Genomic DNA, 14,303 nt, shown 5'->3' with positions numbered 1-14,303 from the left:
GCATACTAAATGAGAATTATTAATTTAGTCACAATATGAGCTAGACCAGGGCCATGTGCTTCATTGAGACCACTCCAAAGCATAAAACTAGAGAAAAGCTTTAAGAAAATCTTGGGTACAACTACAGTTTTCTTAAACAGCCCAGAAGAAAAATGATTCTTTTTATATGGATTTTATTAAAAACACAAATGTCAGGGCTATAAAGAGAAAAAGTAATACTCAGCATTTTATCCTATCTAAATATTGCACAAGATCACCAGACAAAAGCAGCTCTTTCGCGTAACATACGGACACCAAATCGCTGCCATTCTCGTTGATATATCCAGAGCTCCTGTGTTGTATCCAGGCAGGCTAGAACAGCACCCCCTTTCCATGCTATCAAACGAGGATCCATGTCCTATGATGAATGCAAAGGAAAAAAATGGGCAAGGTAAATGGTGTAAACTAAACCCCACAAACCCACTTACATCTGGTTTAAGAATGTTACTGTTTTTAACTGGGGCTACTGTAAGACGTGCTCACTGCTTAAAATCTTTACAATCCCAAATCAGCACAAAATATACCATTTACTTTTGTAGCAAAAGAAGAATCGCTTTGTTGCTGCTGTTCTTAATGAATTTTAGGCAGAAGGGGATGGCCTTTAGTTTATTAGTCAAGCCCCTTGCACAAAAGAACCAATGCATGTTCTTCACTATATACTACACTGTTGGAATATACAAATAACATTCTGTACTGGCCAATACATTTAACTGCAATTTAAAATTAACTAGAAGAGGATATGAGCTGCTGTAGCAAGTGTATTAACATAGACAGAGGAGGTGGCTACACCCACCTTTGATTCTAGCTCCACCCACCACTTCAGCCACGTGGCCCCTGACAGAAAAGAAAATATTTCCCAACCCTGACCTAAAAGTATGCCTAGATTCATACACAAATACCTTTGGTCTTGTAATAACTTCTACGTTTTCAACAACTCTCCTGAAAGAAGGAGGCATTTTGTTGAGAATTCTGTGCTGAAGGAACTCTTGGGCTTTGTGGAACATCAGACCACCTCCTACAACCAGGATAGAACTGTACATTTTCTTTTTGGTATCGTCAGATGCTGAGAAATCAAAATCAAAATAAGTTTTATGTAAACTGTGAAGAATGAATTGAAACAATACAGAATTAGCCGTTAACATTAAAACAGATTGAACCAGGTAACTAAAGAAGAAATGGATGAGAGCGAGAGTAGATATTTAGTTCCTGCAAACTTATGAATCCTCCTTGTACTAGAATCTATCTTGGCCCAAAGTATTAATGTTAATAAACAAGTATATATAGTTTTCTTACCACAGCAATCAATACTGTGCAAGATTGCTTTGTCAAGGCCTAACGCTTTCCCTTCAAACTGAGATACAGCAGTTTTCCTGGACATGTGAGCTGTAAGGGGTTCTTCAGACTCATTTCCACCCATAATGCAGTCACCGTGCGAAGTGCCGATCTCGACTTCTGGAGGATAGAGATTTTCAGCAACACTTGCAGATTGGCCACGCAGATCCCCCTCAAATCCACTAGGCTTGGAAATCGACTTCCTGTCGGCTGTTGCTTTTGCGGACTTTAAAAAGCAAAACAGGGCAGGTTATCATTTGAAAAGATCCAATTTTGTTAGATGCAAAACACATTCCACTGCATCTGCCAAAATAGGTGTGAGGAGTGTTGCAGCTAAAAACAGTCCCACATATCACACCTGACACTAAGGGACTGGGCGGCGAGTAAAGCCACACTGCTACTTCTGGCCTTTCGCCATATTATTTTCATATTCTTTGGCACAAACACCATATGCTCCCTTACCCAAGTCTTCCATTTCCAATGATTCAGCACATTCCATACACAGTATACCATCATAGCGACTTTTGTGGAAGCAACTGCATGTGCCACCCAAACTATAGCCACCTGTAGGATCAGAGTGGTAGCTGAAGAAATACTACTGAAGTTTTGCTTTTATTATTTTGTAAAAAGCTTTTACATAACTAAGGTAATGACAATAAAATCAAGCATACCGGGTCATTCCATATCATGATCCATTTTTTTTAACCTCATGTCATCCAATTTTCTTAATATTTTGTACACTTGTTGAATAGTTTAAATCTAAAAGTTTAATTTTTTTATCACATCCTGTTTTTGAGTCATGATAGTTGGAAATTTTAAAAAATTGACAATTTTGGCCATGTCTGACTACACAAAAACTGTAAAAGCTCAGTCCAGAATTAAGATATTTCAAAACTAAAAAATACCAATCTCTTCAGAACATTGTGGGCTTTAATATGATATGTCACATGATGGGCTTACTTTACATTTCAAAGTTAGGTTACAAAATTTTAAATTTTAAAAAGCGATTCAAAAAATTAATTTGATTTAAAATTTCCAAAGAAATTGTATTATTAAATATTTCTAAGATCTACCTGTAAAATTTCATCTTGTGATCTCAATGGGATCACATTTTTAACTAAATTATTTTGTAGATACATGTCTGCCTTATTGGGTTGTACTTAGGATAAATGGGTCTTCCTGGAGTAAAACATAACAGAACAAACAAGACTTCAAACTAGAATATCAGTTACTTCAGGCATTGCTTTAGAAAGTTATTCAATTAAAATGTATCTGAAAAGCTAGTCAGGCTTTTCTTTTAAAAATGTGTTCCCAAGCAGAGTGATAGCTTGCTGTTACACAATGGAACGCTTTGAAAGGATTCTTGTTAGTACTTCTTGTTAGTATGTACACACACACACTATGCCTGCCTTCAGACATAACCCTAAAGCAAAGATTAACTTTATAAAAGTCTGTCAGCCTTGAGCTCACTTGCTCTCATCCAGAATGACTATGAAAACATCAGAAACTGCTACTTCTGTTTTAAATGAACTGCTGTTTAGCATGCTGTCCAAACCCAAAAATTAGTTAAATTTTAACTATGCTTAGCTGGAACAAGCCAGCTTTATAAACTGTGGTTTGAAGTTGGCTTCCTACAATTAACTATAGCTGAGATTAACCACCACTCATCCAGGTTCAAATGACAAAGCAAGCTGCTGCTGTTCTAAAATGAAAGCAAAAGCTTCTGAACTCCTCTTTGCAGCCATGCCAGAGGTCTAAATGAACCCTTTATTATTATTATTATTATTATTATTATTATTATTATTATTATTATTATATATTTTCTATACCACCCTTCAACCAATGATCACATGGCGGTTTACAACATTAGCATGAACCTTCTAGCTATTCTCCAAGAGGAAGGCTTTAATTAAGTATAATTAGATCTGTGCAGAAAAGTCTCCTAGGAAGAGAAAACAAGGAAAAAGACACACAACACACCTGCTCCTGCTTACTTTGTGTAGCTAAGAGATAATGTTCATCATGCGGATCCTCAGGATCACCTTGTGATCGTTGCTGCAAAGATGTCATTTTCTGCCCCACAATTCCAAAGGTTGCTGGATAAAATAATGCCATGGGAGCCTAATCGTGAGAGATGGGGAAGAGCTTAAAATTATCTTTACCATTTCATCAATGCTTGCTTGCACTTGCTTTCTAACAGAGCAATCAGTTTCAGAAGCAGATAAACATCTTGGGTGGTATCTAATGCACTTGTTCTGTTAGCAGAAGGATTTTCGCTTGCACAATGGAACACTCCCCCTCTCACACCCTGCCCAAATCTGCTCCGGAAGGCTAGAGGAACAACTAGAACAGATTTAGGGGGTGTGCGGGGGGGGGGGGGGGAGTTATGTTGTGTTAAATCCTTCTGCTGATGTAACAAGCTACTTAGAGCTGCATAGGGTACAGCCCCGTCTTCCAAATGATATAATACTTGTCAGCAGCGGTTTAGATAGAAACATATGTCAAGTTTATTTAATTCAACATTTAAGCATTTGAGCTAGTTATGCCACATCTGTATTTGCTGTGTATCTCCTGAATATCATAGCACTCAATGAGACTATAAGAAGAGAAACATGCAGATTGAGCTGCTGAAAACTAATTAACACCCCACTATTTTCCATTGACTTCTGCACTTAAGTCCGTATCTACATCCCAGGGCATGTCTATCATGTTAGGTTTCTGTTTGTTGCCACTGTGCAGTGCTTGGAGTCACAAGACTCTGTTTACATTCCAGACTGTTGGAAGTCTCACGGGAGACGGATGTTGATGTAACTGGTTTCCTGTTTCTTTGTCCAGTTGCCTCTGCTTTCACAGAGAGAGGATGGATGTTTCTTTTCTGTCTACGTAGTTAGAAATAAACTCTTAGCAATGTAGCTCATATTTCTCGTCCTTCGCTGCTGCTTGGATACTCTGTGTAATGAGGGAACGTGCCTGAAGCCTCATCAAAGGCTCAGGTCGTTAATCAACGTCGGAGGACTCGACCGGAGGAGTAGCTCGGTCAAACGCAAGTCCAACATATCATAGGGCAGGATTCAACTAAGTTGTGTACACAGAATGTGGTCTGCATTCTTGCATCCTGCTAAATCTACCCTGGAGGGTTAGGAGAACCAAAATAACAGGTTTAGGGAGGACAGAGGGGGATGAGAGAAGGGAAAATCTCTTTGCACCTTATGTGCATGTATACCCCACCCAGTCTTTACCTGTAACTTTTCATCTCCCAAGCGCAACTGATACAGCAAAGCTGGAGAATCTGGGTGACGGACTTGAAACTCATGATCTTTTAGTCCAGATAAATCCTGATAATAAAACATAGAAAAAGGTATTAACGCTTTAATGAACTTTCAAATCTTTCAAACTACACTGAGAAGAGATCAGCCACACATGTGAATTTTCAGTTTTCTCCCCACTGTTGGTAACTTCATAACCTCTATTACCATTAATTATACAGCTAAAAATCTGTAATGTCACACTAGATTGTGACCAAACATGGGAAACAGCAAATCAGAAGTGTGGAGCTCCTTATCTAGGTCTTTGAACTTACCTGGTCTAAATGGCAAAATGTTTCTTTTAAGTGCTGCAGGAGAAGGCAATCTGTCTTTTTAGCTAGTTGGCAGTCTCTGTAAGGGAACCCAGCTCGCTGCATAAGCCAATAAAAGCATCTTGACACATCAGAACCTCCATATGCAAGGCATAACCTAAAAAAAGCAGTAGCAGCCGTTAGAAGACTTGCTTCTTTTCACCTGAATGTTACTGCCACTTTATAATAATTACCTGGTGTTACGATGCGAAACACCGTCTTCGACACAGCAGACACTTGTCTTCTGATCCCCCACATCAACGACGCATGCACTACCTAAACCACTTCCAAAAGTAGCACAGACAGATTCCTGATGGACCACTATGCCTGAAAACAAAATGGCAGGAATACTGTTATATACACTGTTTTGCTACCCTATTCAGAAACATTACTCATATGGGCCCCACTACTGAACACTTCCCTTAACATGCCCTCTTTTATATATATAAAACTCTGGGAAGTGTTTTAAACAAAAGAGAGGAAGAAATGTGTTTATTGCTACCCATGTGTTTCATAAATAGATCAACATGTCACCATGATAATATTTTCCAGCTTCCCTGTTTTAACATTTTTTAAAATCAGTGTTTCATGTCTCTGCATCTCCCAATCAACTTCAGTCTTTAAGACAGTGAGCTGAAAATTGCTATTTGGAGCAGGACTCATCTGCCCAATGCACTTGTTGGTAGGAGACAGCTTGGAGTGACTGTAGCAGAGGCTCTGGATCTCAGTAGTGTTACATCCAGTTGGGGCCTGTCCTATAGTGGAAACTAGATGACAATACCTCTGAAGCTCTGTAAGATACGTAAGTAGATTAGATGGTTTTGACTCAGCAAACACAAGTTTGTATTGACCAAACACTGGAGTAATTTCTTTAAAATTTGGCCATGGAGTTGCACATTACTGATTTCATGATATACCGTATTTTTTGCTCTATAAGACTCACTTTTTCCCTCTTTAGGGAAGGGGAAATGTGTCTGCGTCTTATGGAGCGAATGCAGGCTGCGCAGCTATCCCAGAAGCCAGAACACCAAGAGGGATTGCTGCTTTCGCTGCGCAGTGATCCCTCTTGCTGTTCTGGCTACTGGGATTCAGAATATTTTTTTTCTTGTTTTCCTCCTCCAAAAACTAGGTCCGTCTTATGGTCTGGTGCGTCTTATAGAGCGAAAAATACGGTATGTTGCCAAAGGCTGAGCTATTTATTCACCTGGTTGAGACATGAGTGGCTGTAAGGGCAAAAAAACATTCTGGAAGTTTCATGATTCCAACTTAGAAACAAAAGGTACCTTCAAAACCCTTGCACTAAGCAGCTGACCACAGATGTTGCTTTATTACCTGAGAATCCCATCTTCATTAGGATCATATTTACTATTTCTTTCACATGCTGCTTGTTATAGATGTCTGGTATTAGCAAAATACACCGGTAATACTGAAAGAGAAAAGAACAAACTAGGATTCATTTTCCGGTCTGTTGGTCTTCATACAGTGGAACGGGTTGATGCCATGAGCTATCTAAATAATTTCAATTATTGACGGAAGAGAAAATATTGGTTAAGAGCTAGGGCCAATTACATCATTGAAATGTTTTAATCCAGGGCATGGGGAAATCTAACAGCTTGGCTGTGAGGTGCCAAATTTCCTCCTGGATGTTGAACCAATTCTTGTAATGGAGTAGGGCTAATTGCAGGATTTTCATACTCTCTGGAGAATGCCAGAGTCTACATTCTCCCTTGGACAACCCACAAGGGAGGCCACAAAGTGGTGAGGATGTGGCCTGCACACACAGGTACTAACTAGCACAAGACCTTCCATCTGCACAACAGGACATCCTCTCCCTCTCCTGAAGCCAACCACAACCATTTGCTATAAATCTTAATAGGGAGGGAACCAGATTTCCTCTGGCTTTTCTTTAGTTTTGATACTCAGGCTTATATTTTGCATTTTACAAGCAGGTTTAATTTGGGGTCATTTGTTCTTCTACTGTTATTATCTGATTTGTTAGCTTCCTTTGTGAAATCAGGCGGGGCAGAAGTATTTTCAAAAATAAAGGAATTAATTATAAACAACTAGAGCTCACTTGGTAGGGAACTGCAAGGTGAACACCACAGTTATAAACTAAGCACCTCCTTAACAGGGCCTTCTTGGTGGTTGCTCCCCATTTGTGGAATGCCCTCTCCTGTGAGGTGTGTTGCTCTCTCTCATTAACTTTTAGGAGCAATTTAACAACATTCCTGTTTACCCAGGTACTTGATGGCTGAAAGACCTGTCCCTGAAAACCCTGAAATCAATTGTTTTGAGGGTAGGCAATTATTTTTAGGGGTTTTTAACTGTTTTCATTCTATTGTTTCAGTATTGATATGTTTGCCACCATGGGCTCCTTTAGAGAAATTATTAATGAATTAATATTAATGAATATTAATTGAATTAATATTAATATTAATGAATTAATATTAATGAATAAGGATATTAATGAATTAATTAAACTCTTATTCTAAAGGTTTTTAAACAGAGTAGTGCATTAGATGATCCGATGGGAAGTATACATGGAAGAAGGTGCTAAGGAATGTAGGACCTAGACTGCCAAAGGCTTCAACAGTCAAACCCTTTTGCAGCAACAATGATGAAACGTTGACAGTCACTGTCATGAACAGATGAAGTCTGCCATAGCTCACCTTCAAATCCTTCAGAGGTATTTCTAAATACTTCTGTATTGCATGCGACCATATAACTTCAAGATCAGCTAGGACTGCAGTAAGGGAACCACTTGGCCCTGAGTGAAGGTTCAACTGCCCTCGATGAACAGGCCAATGAACATTGTAACAGTCCATAGGGTTAACATATAATGCCTGAAAAGAAGAATTGACTATATTTATCTCGTTCAAAGTTTAATTGTGAACACTTGGAATTTCTGTACATTTGCTAGTCAGTAACACTTCGACACAAAAAAGCATTCCAAAGCAAACTGAAACATACAACACTGTTCAGCCTTTAGTGGTAACAGAAAACTAGCAAATTTTTTTTTAAAAAAAGACAAAAACTTTTATTTATGCCATTTTAAGCTTTTATACACACACCGTACAATATCCACCACTTATCACTTTTCTAAGACTTCTCAGTCCATCTCTCGGTGGCATTCTAGGGAAATATTGATCTGCTGCATATCCTGATATTCCACCCATTATCATCTCAAGTCTTCCTTTTTTGATCTTATCTGATGCCTCATAATAAAGTCTGAGGTCTGGAAAGGCAAAGCCCCCTCTTTCTCTTACATCTGTCAGATTTTTATATTTAATTCAGGGGTGTTTCCTCCTGCCAAATGAAGTTTGTCACATCTTTCTTCGACTGTTTGAAACAGTTTGGGCTATTTATCACCGGGCAATGTTTAAAATAAAGAGATCATCTTGGGCAAAACATTCATTGCGACTACGGATATTCCTCCTCACAAAGAATGGTTCATTCTAGTCCATTTTTCTAGACTTTTTAAAATTTCATTCCAGATTTTAACATTGTTATCCTGGAAAAGGTTTAAGTTCTTAGCGGATATCCATATCCCCAAATATTTAACCTCCCCGCCCCCCCCCCCCGGGTGATAGTCTCAAGTTTATCTTTTGCCTCCGAGTCTAGACTTTTTACTATCAATTTCCCTCCTTATTTATACAGAATCCTGCTAAGTTGCCAAATTTTGTTATAGTTTCTATTATCATTTGGACGCTTACTATCAGATTTTCCAACGTCAACACAATGTTGTCTGCAAAGGCTTTCACTTTGTACGCTCCCTGCCCGACCTTAATTCCTGTTGTTTCATCAATTTTTGTATTTCTCTAGTCAACACTTCTAACACTAGGATAAATAACAGTGACAACATAGGGCATCCTTGCCTTGTCCCTTTTTTAATGCTGCATTTTTCTGTAACATTACCATTTATTATTAAGCTCGCCCATTGCTCTGTATCAACTGCATTTTTCCCACTGGAAAATGCTGTTCCGAATGCCATATTCTCTGTAGAAAACTAGCAATTCTTTTTGCTGCTGTTCTTAAAATAAGACCATCATAAACACTGCATTTTGCCACTCTGCCCTTGATGGCCTGTGTTCCAGAACCCATATTACAGCAGCAGTGAATGGAAAAAGCAGCTGCCTTGCATAGTCTTCAGTTCTATTTTCCCTGCATGAGTGGAGTGTCAACAGTTTTAGGTTGGCATGGCTGGTTTGGCCACACTGCAGGGGGCTGTAGAACGGAGAGCAACAGGTGCAGGGGGACTGAATTTTAGGGTTGCACAGGGGGCTGCTGAAATTTGAGAGCCCCAAGTCTGCCACTGGTGTCAATAGTAGAGGGGTGGCGGAGGAATCCTGACAGAGATGTTTTTCTTACCAGTTTAAAACACTAAAAATTCAACTGAAGACTGTTATAAAAACAGCTGGGACGCGGGTAGCGCTGTGGGTAAAACCTCAGCACCTAGGACTTGCCGATCGTCAGGTCGGTGGTTCGAATCCCCGCGGCGGGGTGCGCTCCCGTTGCTCGGTCCCAGCGCCTGCCAACCTAGCAGTTCGAAAGCACCCCCGGGTGCAAGTAGATAAATAGGGACCGCTTACTAGCGGGAAGGTAAACGGCGTTTCCGGGTGCTGCGCTGGCTTGCCAGATGCAGCTTCGTCACGCTGGCCACGTGACCCGGAAGTGTCTTCGGACAGCGCTGGCCCCCGGCCTCTTAAGCGAGATGGGCGCGCAACCCCAGAGTCGGACACGACTGGCCCGTACGGGCAGGGGTACCTTTACCTTTTTATAAAAACAGCTTAAAAGTTAATATTTGATAGGTTACATATGAAAACGTATTACTGTGTTCCCATCTGCATTCACTAATTTGGTTTCTTTCCCTCAGGCTTGTAAACAGCCACTTGCTTTGTGAGCATTAGGAATATCCTCAAGGCAACCCAGCAGGGATTTCTGCGTGAACTGCAAGATGATTGCTTCTTCTTTTTCAAACTTCAGGAGATCCATGTGCCACAAACAACTAATGTAAAAACTGTGTTTTTCCCAAATACATTTTTTAAAAAATACTTATGGTTGCTGAACTGTACATTAGATACAGGAGGAGAATTACTTTTAATGAAATGAGGCAAGGTGTTCCTACCTCTTCTCCAATGACATATTCGGGGTGATGGGAAGTGTTTGTCCATTTTGTTCCAGAGCTATGATCTAAAATAGCAGGTCTCATCTGCCTATTGTAAGATCGGGCCTGAAATGGAAATTTGAAACAAGGAATAGGGGGGGAAATGGTCACACTTAAAATTAAACTATTTTTCAAAGTATCTTAAGAGCACAAACATGTGTAGTCATATGCTATATGAGTTGCTCAAAATTTATCGTAATTTATATCCCTCTGTTGAACTGCTATCCCTCTACTGAACTATTATACGACAAAAAATAAATTTCCAGAGGGAACACGGGAGATTGCCTTAGACAAGCCCGCTAAGGCTAAGTTTTATCTAATCTGACTGGTGGTCAGCAACAAGGGCCTCGGTCTTTCACATCAGCTGCTTACCTGGTCTTGTTTAAATTTCAGATGCCACAGATTGGACTTGAGATCTTCTGAATGTCAAGCCCAGGGCTATGGTCCATTCCTGCCTTTAAACTACAGTGGTACCTCTGGTTACGTACTTAATTCATTCCGGAGGTCCGTTCTTAACCTGAAACTGTTCTTAACCTGAAGCACCACTTTAGCTAATGGGGCCTCCCGCTGCTGCCGTGCCACTGCCACGCGATTTCTGTTCTCATCCTGAAGCAAAGTTCTTAACCCGAGGTATTATTTCTGCGTTAGAGGAGTCTGTAACCTGAAGCGTATGTAACCCGAGGTACCACTGTATTTTGAAGACTGGGGTAGTGTTCAAGTAAGGATTAATCATAGTAGATCAAGTGAAATTAATGGACCTAACTTAGTCATGATCATTGATTTCAATGGGCCTACTCTGACTAAAACATAGTTGAATACTATCCTAGATTTATTAGTGCTGCTACAAGGCTTTTCACTGCTTTTACACCACTCAAAAAGCAATTTCTATCAATCAGTTTATAAATGAGATACCTGATCAGGTGACACTGGTATACGTCTGGCACCATTTGACATCTTTTTGGACCATATTGCTTGGTCAACCATTTTAAGACCATTCTGTCTTTGTTCAGTACTTTCAGGTTTCTAAATAAAAGCAAACAATAAGTAACCGTTCTCTAAACATAGAAGTGGGTCTTTTGACTTTCTTAATGAAATTATTTTCAAAATACTTTTGCAAATATTTTAAAACTCGTGTAAAATATCAAGGCACAATACATTCAATAAAACCTAAAACACCCTAAAAATATAAAATAATCATTAAAATAGCTCTCTAACAATAAAATGTAAGCAGCTGCATAAGCACGTTGACATTCTCTCCCTCTGCCCCAAAAAGAAAGCTCAGAATCAAGCATAGTCCTTTGCAAAACTGCTATGATTTTCTTTATATTGTCCATGGACTTTGCATTTTTAGAGACCACAAATGTTTGAGGAGCAGAGTAGGCTAATGCATTTCCCATTCAGATCCACAAAACAATACCTTTCCCACTCCTTGTTTAAAAAGTCATTTTTTAAAAATCTGCTGGCTCACTCATTTCGACAATATTTTCATTTTTCTTTACTTTTCCTTTGACTGTGATTTCATGATAGCCACCATTGTCAGAAGCAGGTGATTTATCAATGAAGCCAGAAAAACTATACTTGCTACACTACTCTGCAGAAAATGCCTGTGTAAATTAAAGAACTGCTGGTGACCTTTGAATAAAAATATATATATATATAATATTACATTGTACATTCAATTTTTTTTGTGCCAAACTGATATCTACATAAAAGAGAGTCCTGTGTGATGTGGTCCTCAGTGCTTGGTGCAAAAATCTGTCCCTCTTAAATCTTGTGCCATTTATAGCAAGTTTAATGCCATAGCCTGCATTAATTCCCATATGTAGCTGCTATAGATGATGCAAGACAAACGCATGTTATTACAGAGGCAAGCTGTTATTGTGCAACCCAAAGAAGTAAGGATGACTAGGAAAATTTAGCACACCAAAAAAAAAATGTAGTTCAAATGAAACAGTTCAATTTAACATAATACTCAAATTCTAAGACTTACATTGAGTCCTTCCCTTAGAAGCCAACTGTCTTTGTATGTGGGTTGCCCTTGCTGCTTGTGCCTTCTTGCAATGACGTGAGGAATGCCAATAGGAAGTGTGTCTGTAGCTCTTCCAATCCTTAAAGTCATTGAGCCAGGATGTATCACAACAATGAAGTTGCTCTGTATTTGCTAAAAATAGTAAAATAGATAAACAAACAGGAACAGGAACCAGCAAAGCACAGTACTCGGTAGGTGCCCAAACATACAGTCTATGCCTCATTTTGAAAATCTGTATCTTTTTACACTTTGAGCTGCCATCAGCAAAATATAGCTATTAAGTTCTGTAACAGTGCTTTCCCCTCCCACAATGGACATTTACGTAAGCTTTTTTGCACATCTGGAATAGTGTTTTAGATGGACAATTGCTGCACAGTGGAACCTCAGGTTGCGAACGTGATCTGTGGGGGAGGCATGTTTGCGACCCGCAGCTCTGCGTCTGCGCCCACGCGGGTCGCAATTCCGCGCTTCTGTGCATGCGTGAGCATCGAAACACGGAAGTAACCCATTCCAGTACTTCCGGGTTCGATGCGGTGCGCAACCCAAAAACGCGGAACCTGAAGCGTCTGTAACCCGAGGTACCACTGTATTTGAAAAACTGACAGAAAGGGTGCATGCCTTGAGTGGCACATCTGATGCAGACAATTTTATCAAAATATGTAATATGGAAATGCTAATATCATTTAGACATTCCGAGAACCCAAGGCTTGAACTCATTGCAACATGTAATAATGCAAAGCATGTCAGCCTCGTGCAACCTGTTCTCTGATAGGAGGAACACAGTATGAATGCTCTATGTATTAAATGATATTCCAGATCTCATTTGCAAACGACAAAACGACAACAAGGCAAACAGTCAACATCAGTAGACAGCATCAATAGTGAGCACCATCCATTATAGGAGAAGGCACTATAATATTACTATTAGAAACTATTATGAACCTCTTTTCATAGGATGCTATAGGGGATATGTTCCTGCTGCGTGAAATTCATGTTAAATGCCCCTACACACTGAAACAGCATTAGCTTGCCCTAGGGGAAAGTACTTCACTTCTATAGCATTTTCATTACCAGCTCAAGGTTTTTCACACATCCTTGCTAAGGTGGCAATACAGCTGGCATATAAGTGAAGTGCTTTACAAATAAAATTAAAGATCAGTGAGTAAACAGCTGCTTGGAAATACTGTATAGGTGCAAATGAGATCTGCAATATCATTTAATACATAGAGCATTCATACTGTGTTCCGCCTATCAGAAAAGAGGATGCACGAGGCTGACATGCTTTGCGTTATTCCATGTTGCAATGAGTTCAAGTCATTAAAATAAAAGGCAAGTGCAAGTATCCCATCGTGGGACACCTCTCTGAAGGGGCGCAGCCCAGGGAAAGCTTCACCACTCGACTCCACCGGCCCTATGAAATCGGGCCTAGGCTGTTCCGCGGGGATCTCGCTGGGCAGAGGCTATTGCGAGCGAGGACGGAGGCGCAGAAGCCCCGTCCAGAGCGCCGTGCTTCCCGGGCCTCGCCGCCGCCAGAGCCGAGAGCGACCGCCCGAGGGCCAGGGGAGGAGCCTCTCCGCCTAAGCCGGGGCTCACCTCCTGCAGGGACTCCGGCACGGCGGCAGGCACGATGGGCCTCTTGGCGCCGCGCTGCTCCTTCTCCTTGTCGCGCTCCTTGTCCTTCCCATTCTCCGCCGCCGCCGCTTCCCCTTTCTCCGCCTGGGTCATCCCCGACCCCGACCCGCTTCCTCCGCGGGTCGCTCGAGCGAGGCAGCGGGAGGCTCCGGGAAGCCGGAGGCGGAGGCCGCTTCTTCTCCGCCCCGAAAAGGCTGCGACGAGGAAGCCGGCGCCCGACCCCTTCCTCCGCCTCCAGCCACCCGGCGGCGGGTGTGGCGCAGAGACAAGGCCCAGGCGGAAGTGAGCGGCCGCCGCAAGACGGCCTGAGTCGCGTTTTAGTGCTTCAGCTGAGCTTCCCGATATGTACTAACTTCTTCCCCTCCTGCCTTGCTGTGTTTTTTTTATAGGCGAGGCATGGGCGTAGCCAGTGGGGTGCATCGCCCCCCATCAAGTAAATAAATAAAAATACTTAATTGACCTATTGCATCGCAGATAAATCGATTCTGCCT

At 41.0% G+C, this 14,303-nt stretch overlaps 1 protein-coding gene and 1 long non-coding RNA gene across 2 annotated transcripts in view; one reads left to right on the top strand and one right to left on the bottom strand.

Annotated features, from left to right (window-relative positions):
- Positions 1-14,303, top strand: part of LOC310757702 — a 139,861-nt gene that overhangs the window by 30,938 nt on the left and 94,620 nt on the right. The gene's annotated exons all lie outside the window — the stretch shown is intronic.
- Positions 157-14,283, bottom strand: ACTR8 (actin related protein 8). Its single transcript, XM_083603055.1, has 13 exons — positions 13,774-14,283; positions 12,142-12,312; positions 11,064-11,174; positions 10,113-10,217; positions 7,657-7,830; positions 6,320-6,413; positions 5,182-5,314; positions 4,952-5,105; positions 4,611-4,706; positions 3,352-3,492; positions 1,333-1,597; positions 939-1,102; positions 157-397 (listed from the first exon to the last, which is right to left on the bottom strand). Exons 1-13 carry the CDS (start codon positions 13,903-13,905, stop codon positions 254-256), a joined length of 1,884 nt encoding a protein of 627 aa, XP_083459181.1. The 5' UTR covers positions 13,906-14,283; the 3' UTR covers positions 157-253.

Source organism: Podarcis filfolensis, assembly GCF_964270895.1.
Source record: "Podarcis filfolensis genome assembly, chromosome: 2".
Classification (NCBI taxonomy): domain Eukaryota; kingdom Metazoa; phylum Chordata; class Lepidosauria; order Squamata; family Lacertidae; genus Podarcis; species Podarcis filfolensis.
The sequence above is the reverse complement of the archived record's forward strand: the minus strand, read 5'-3'. Positions and strand labels throughout refer to the sequence as shown.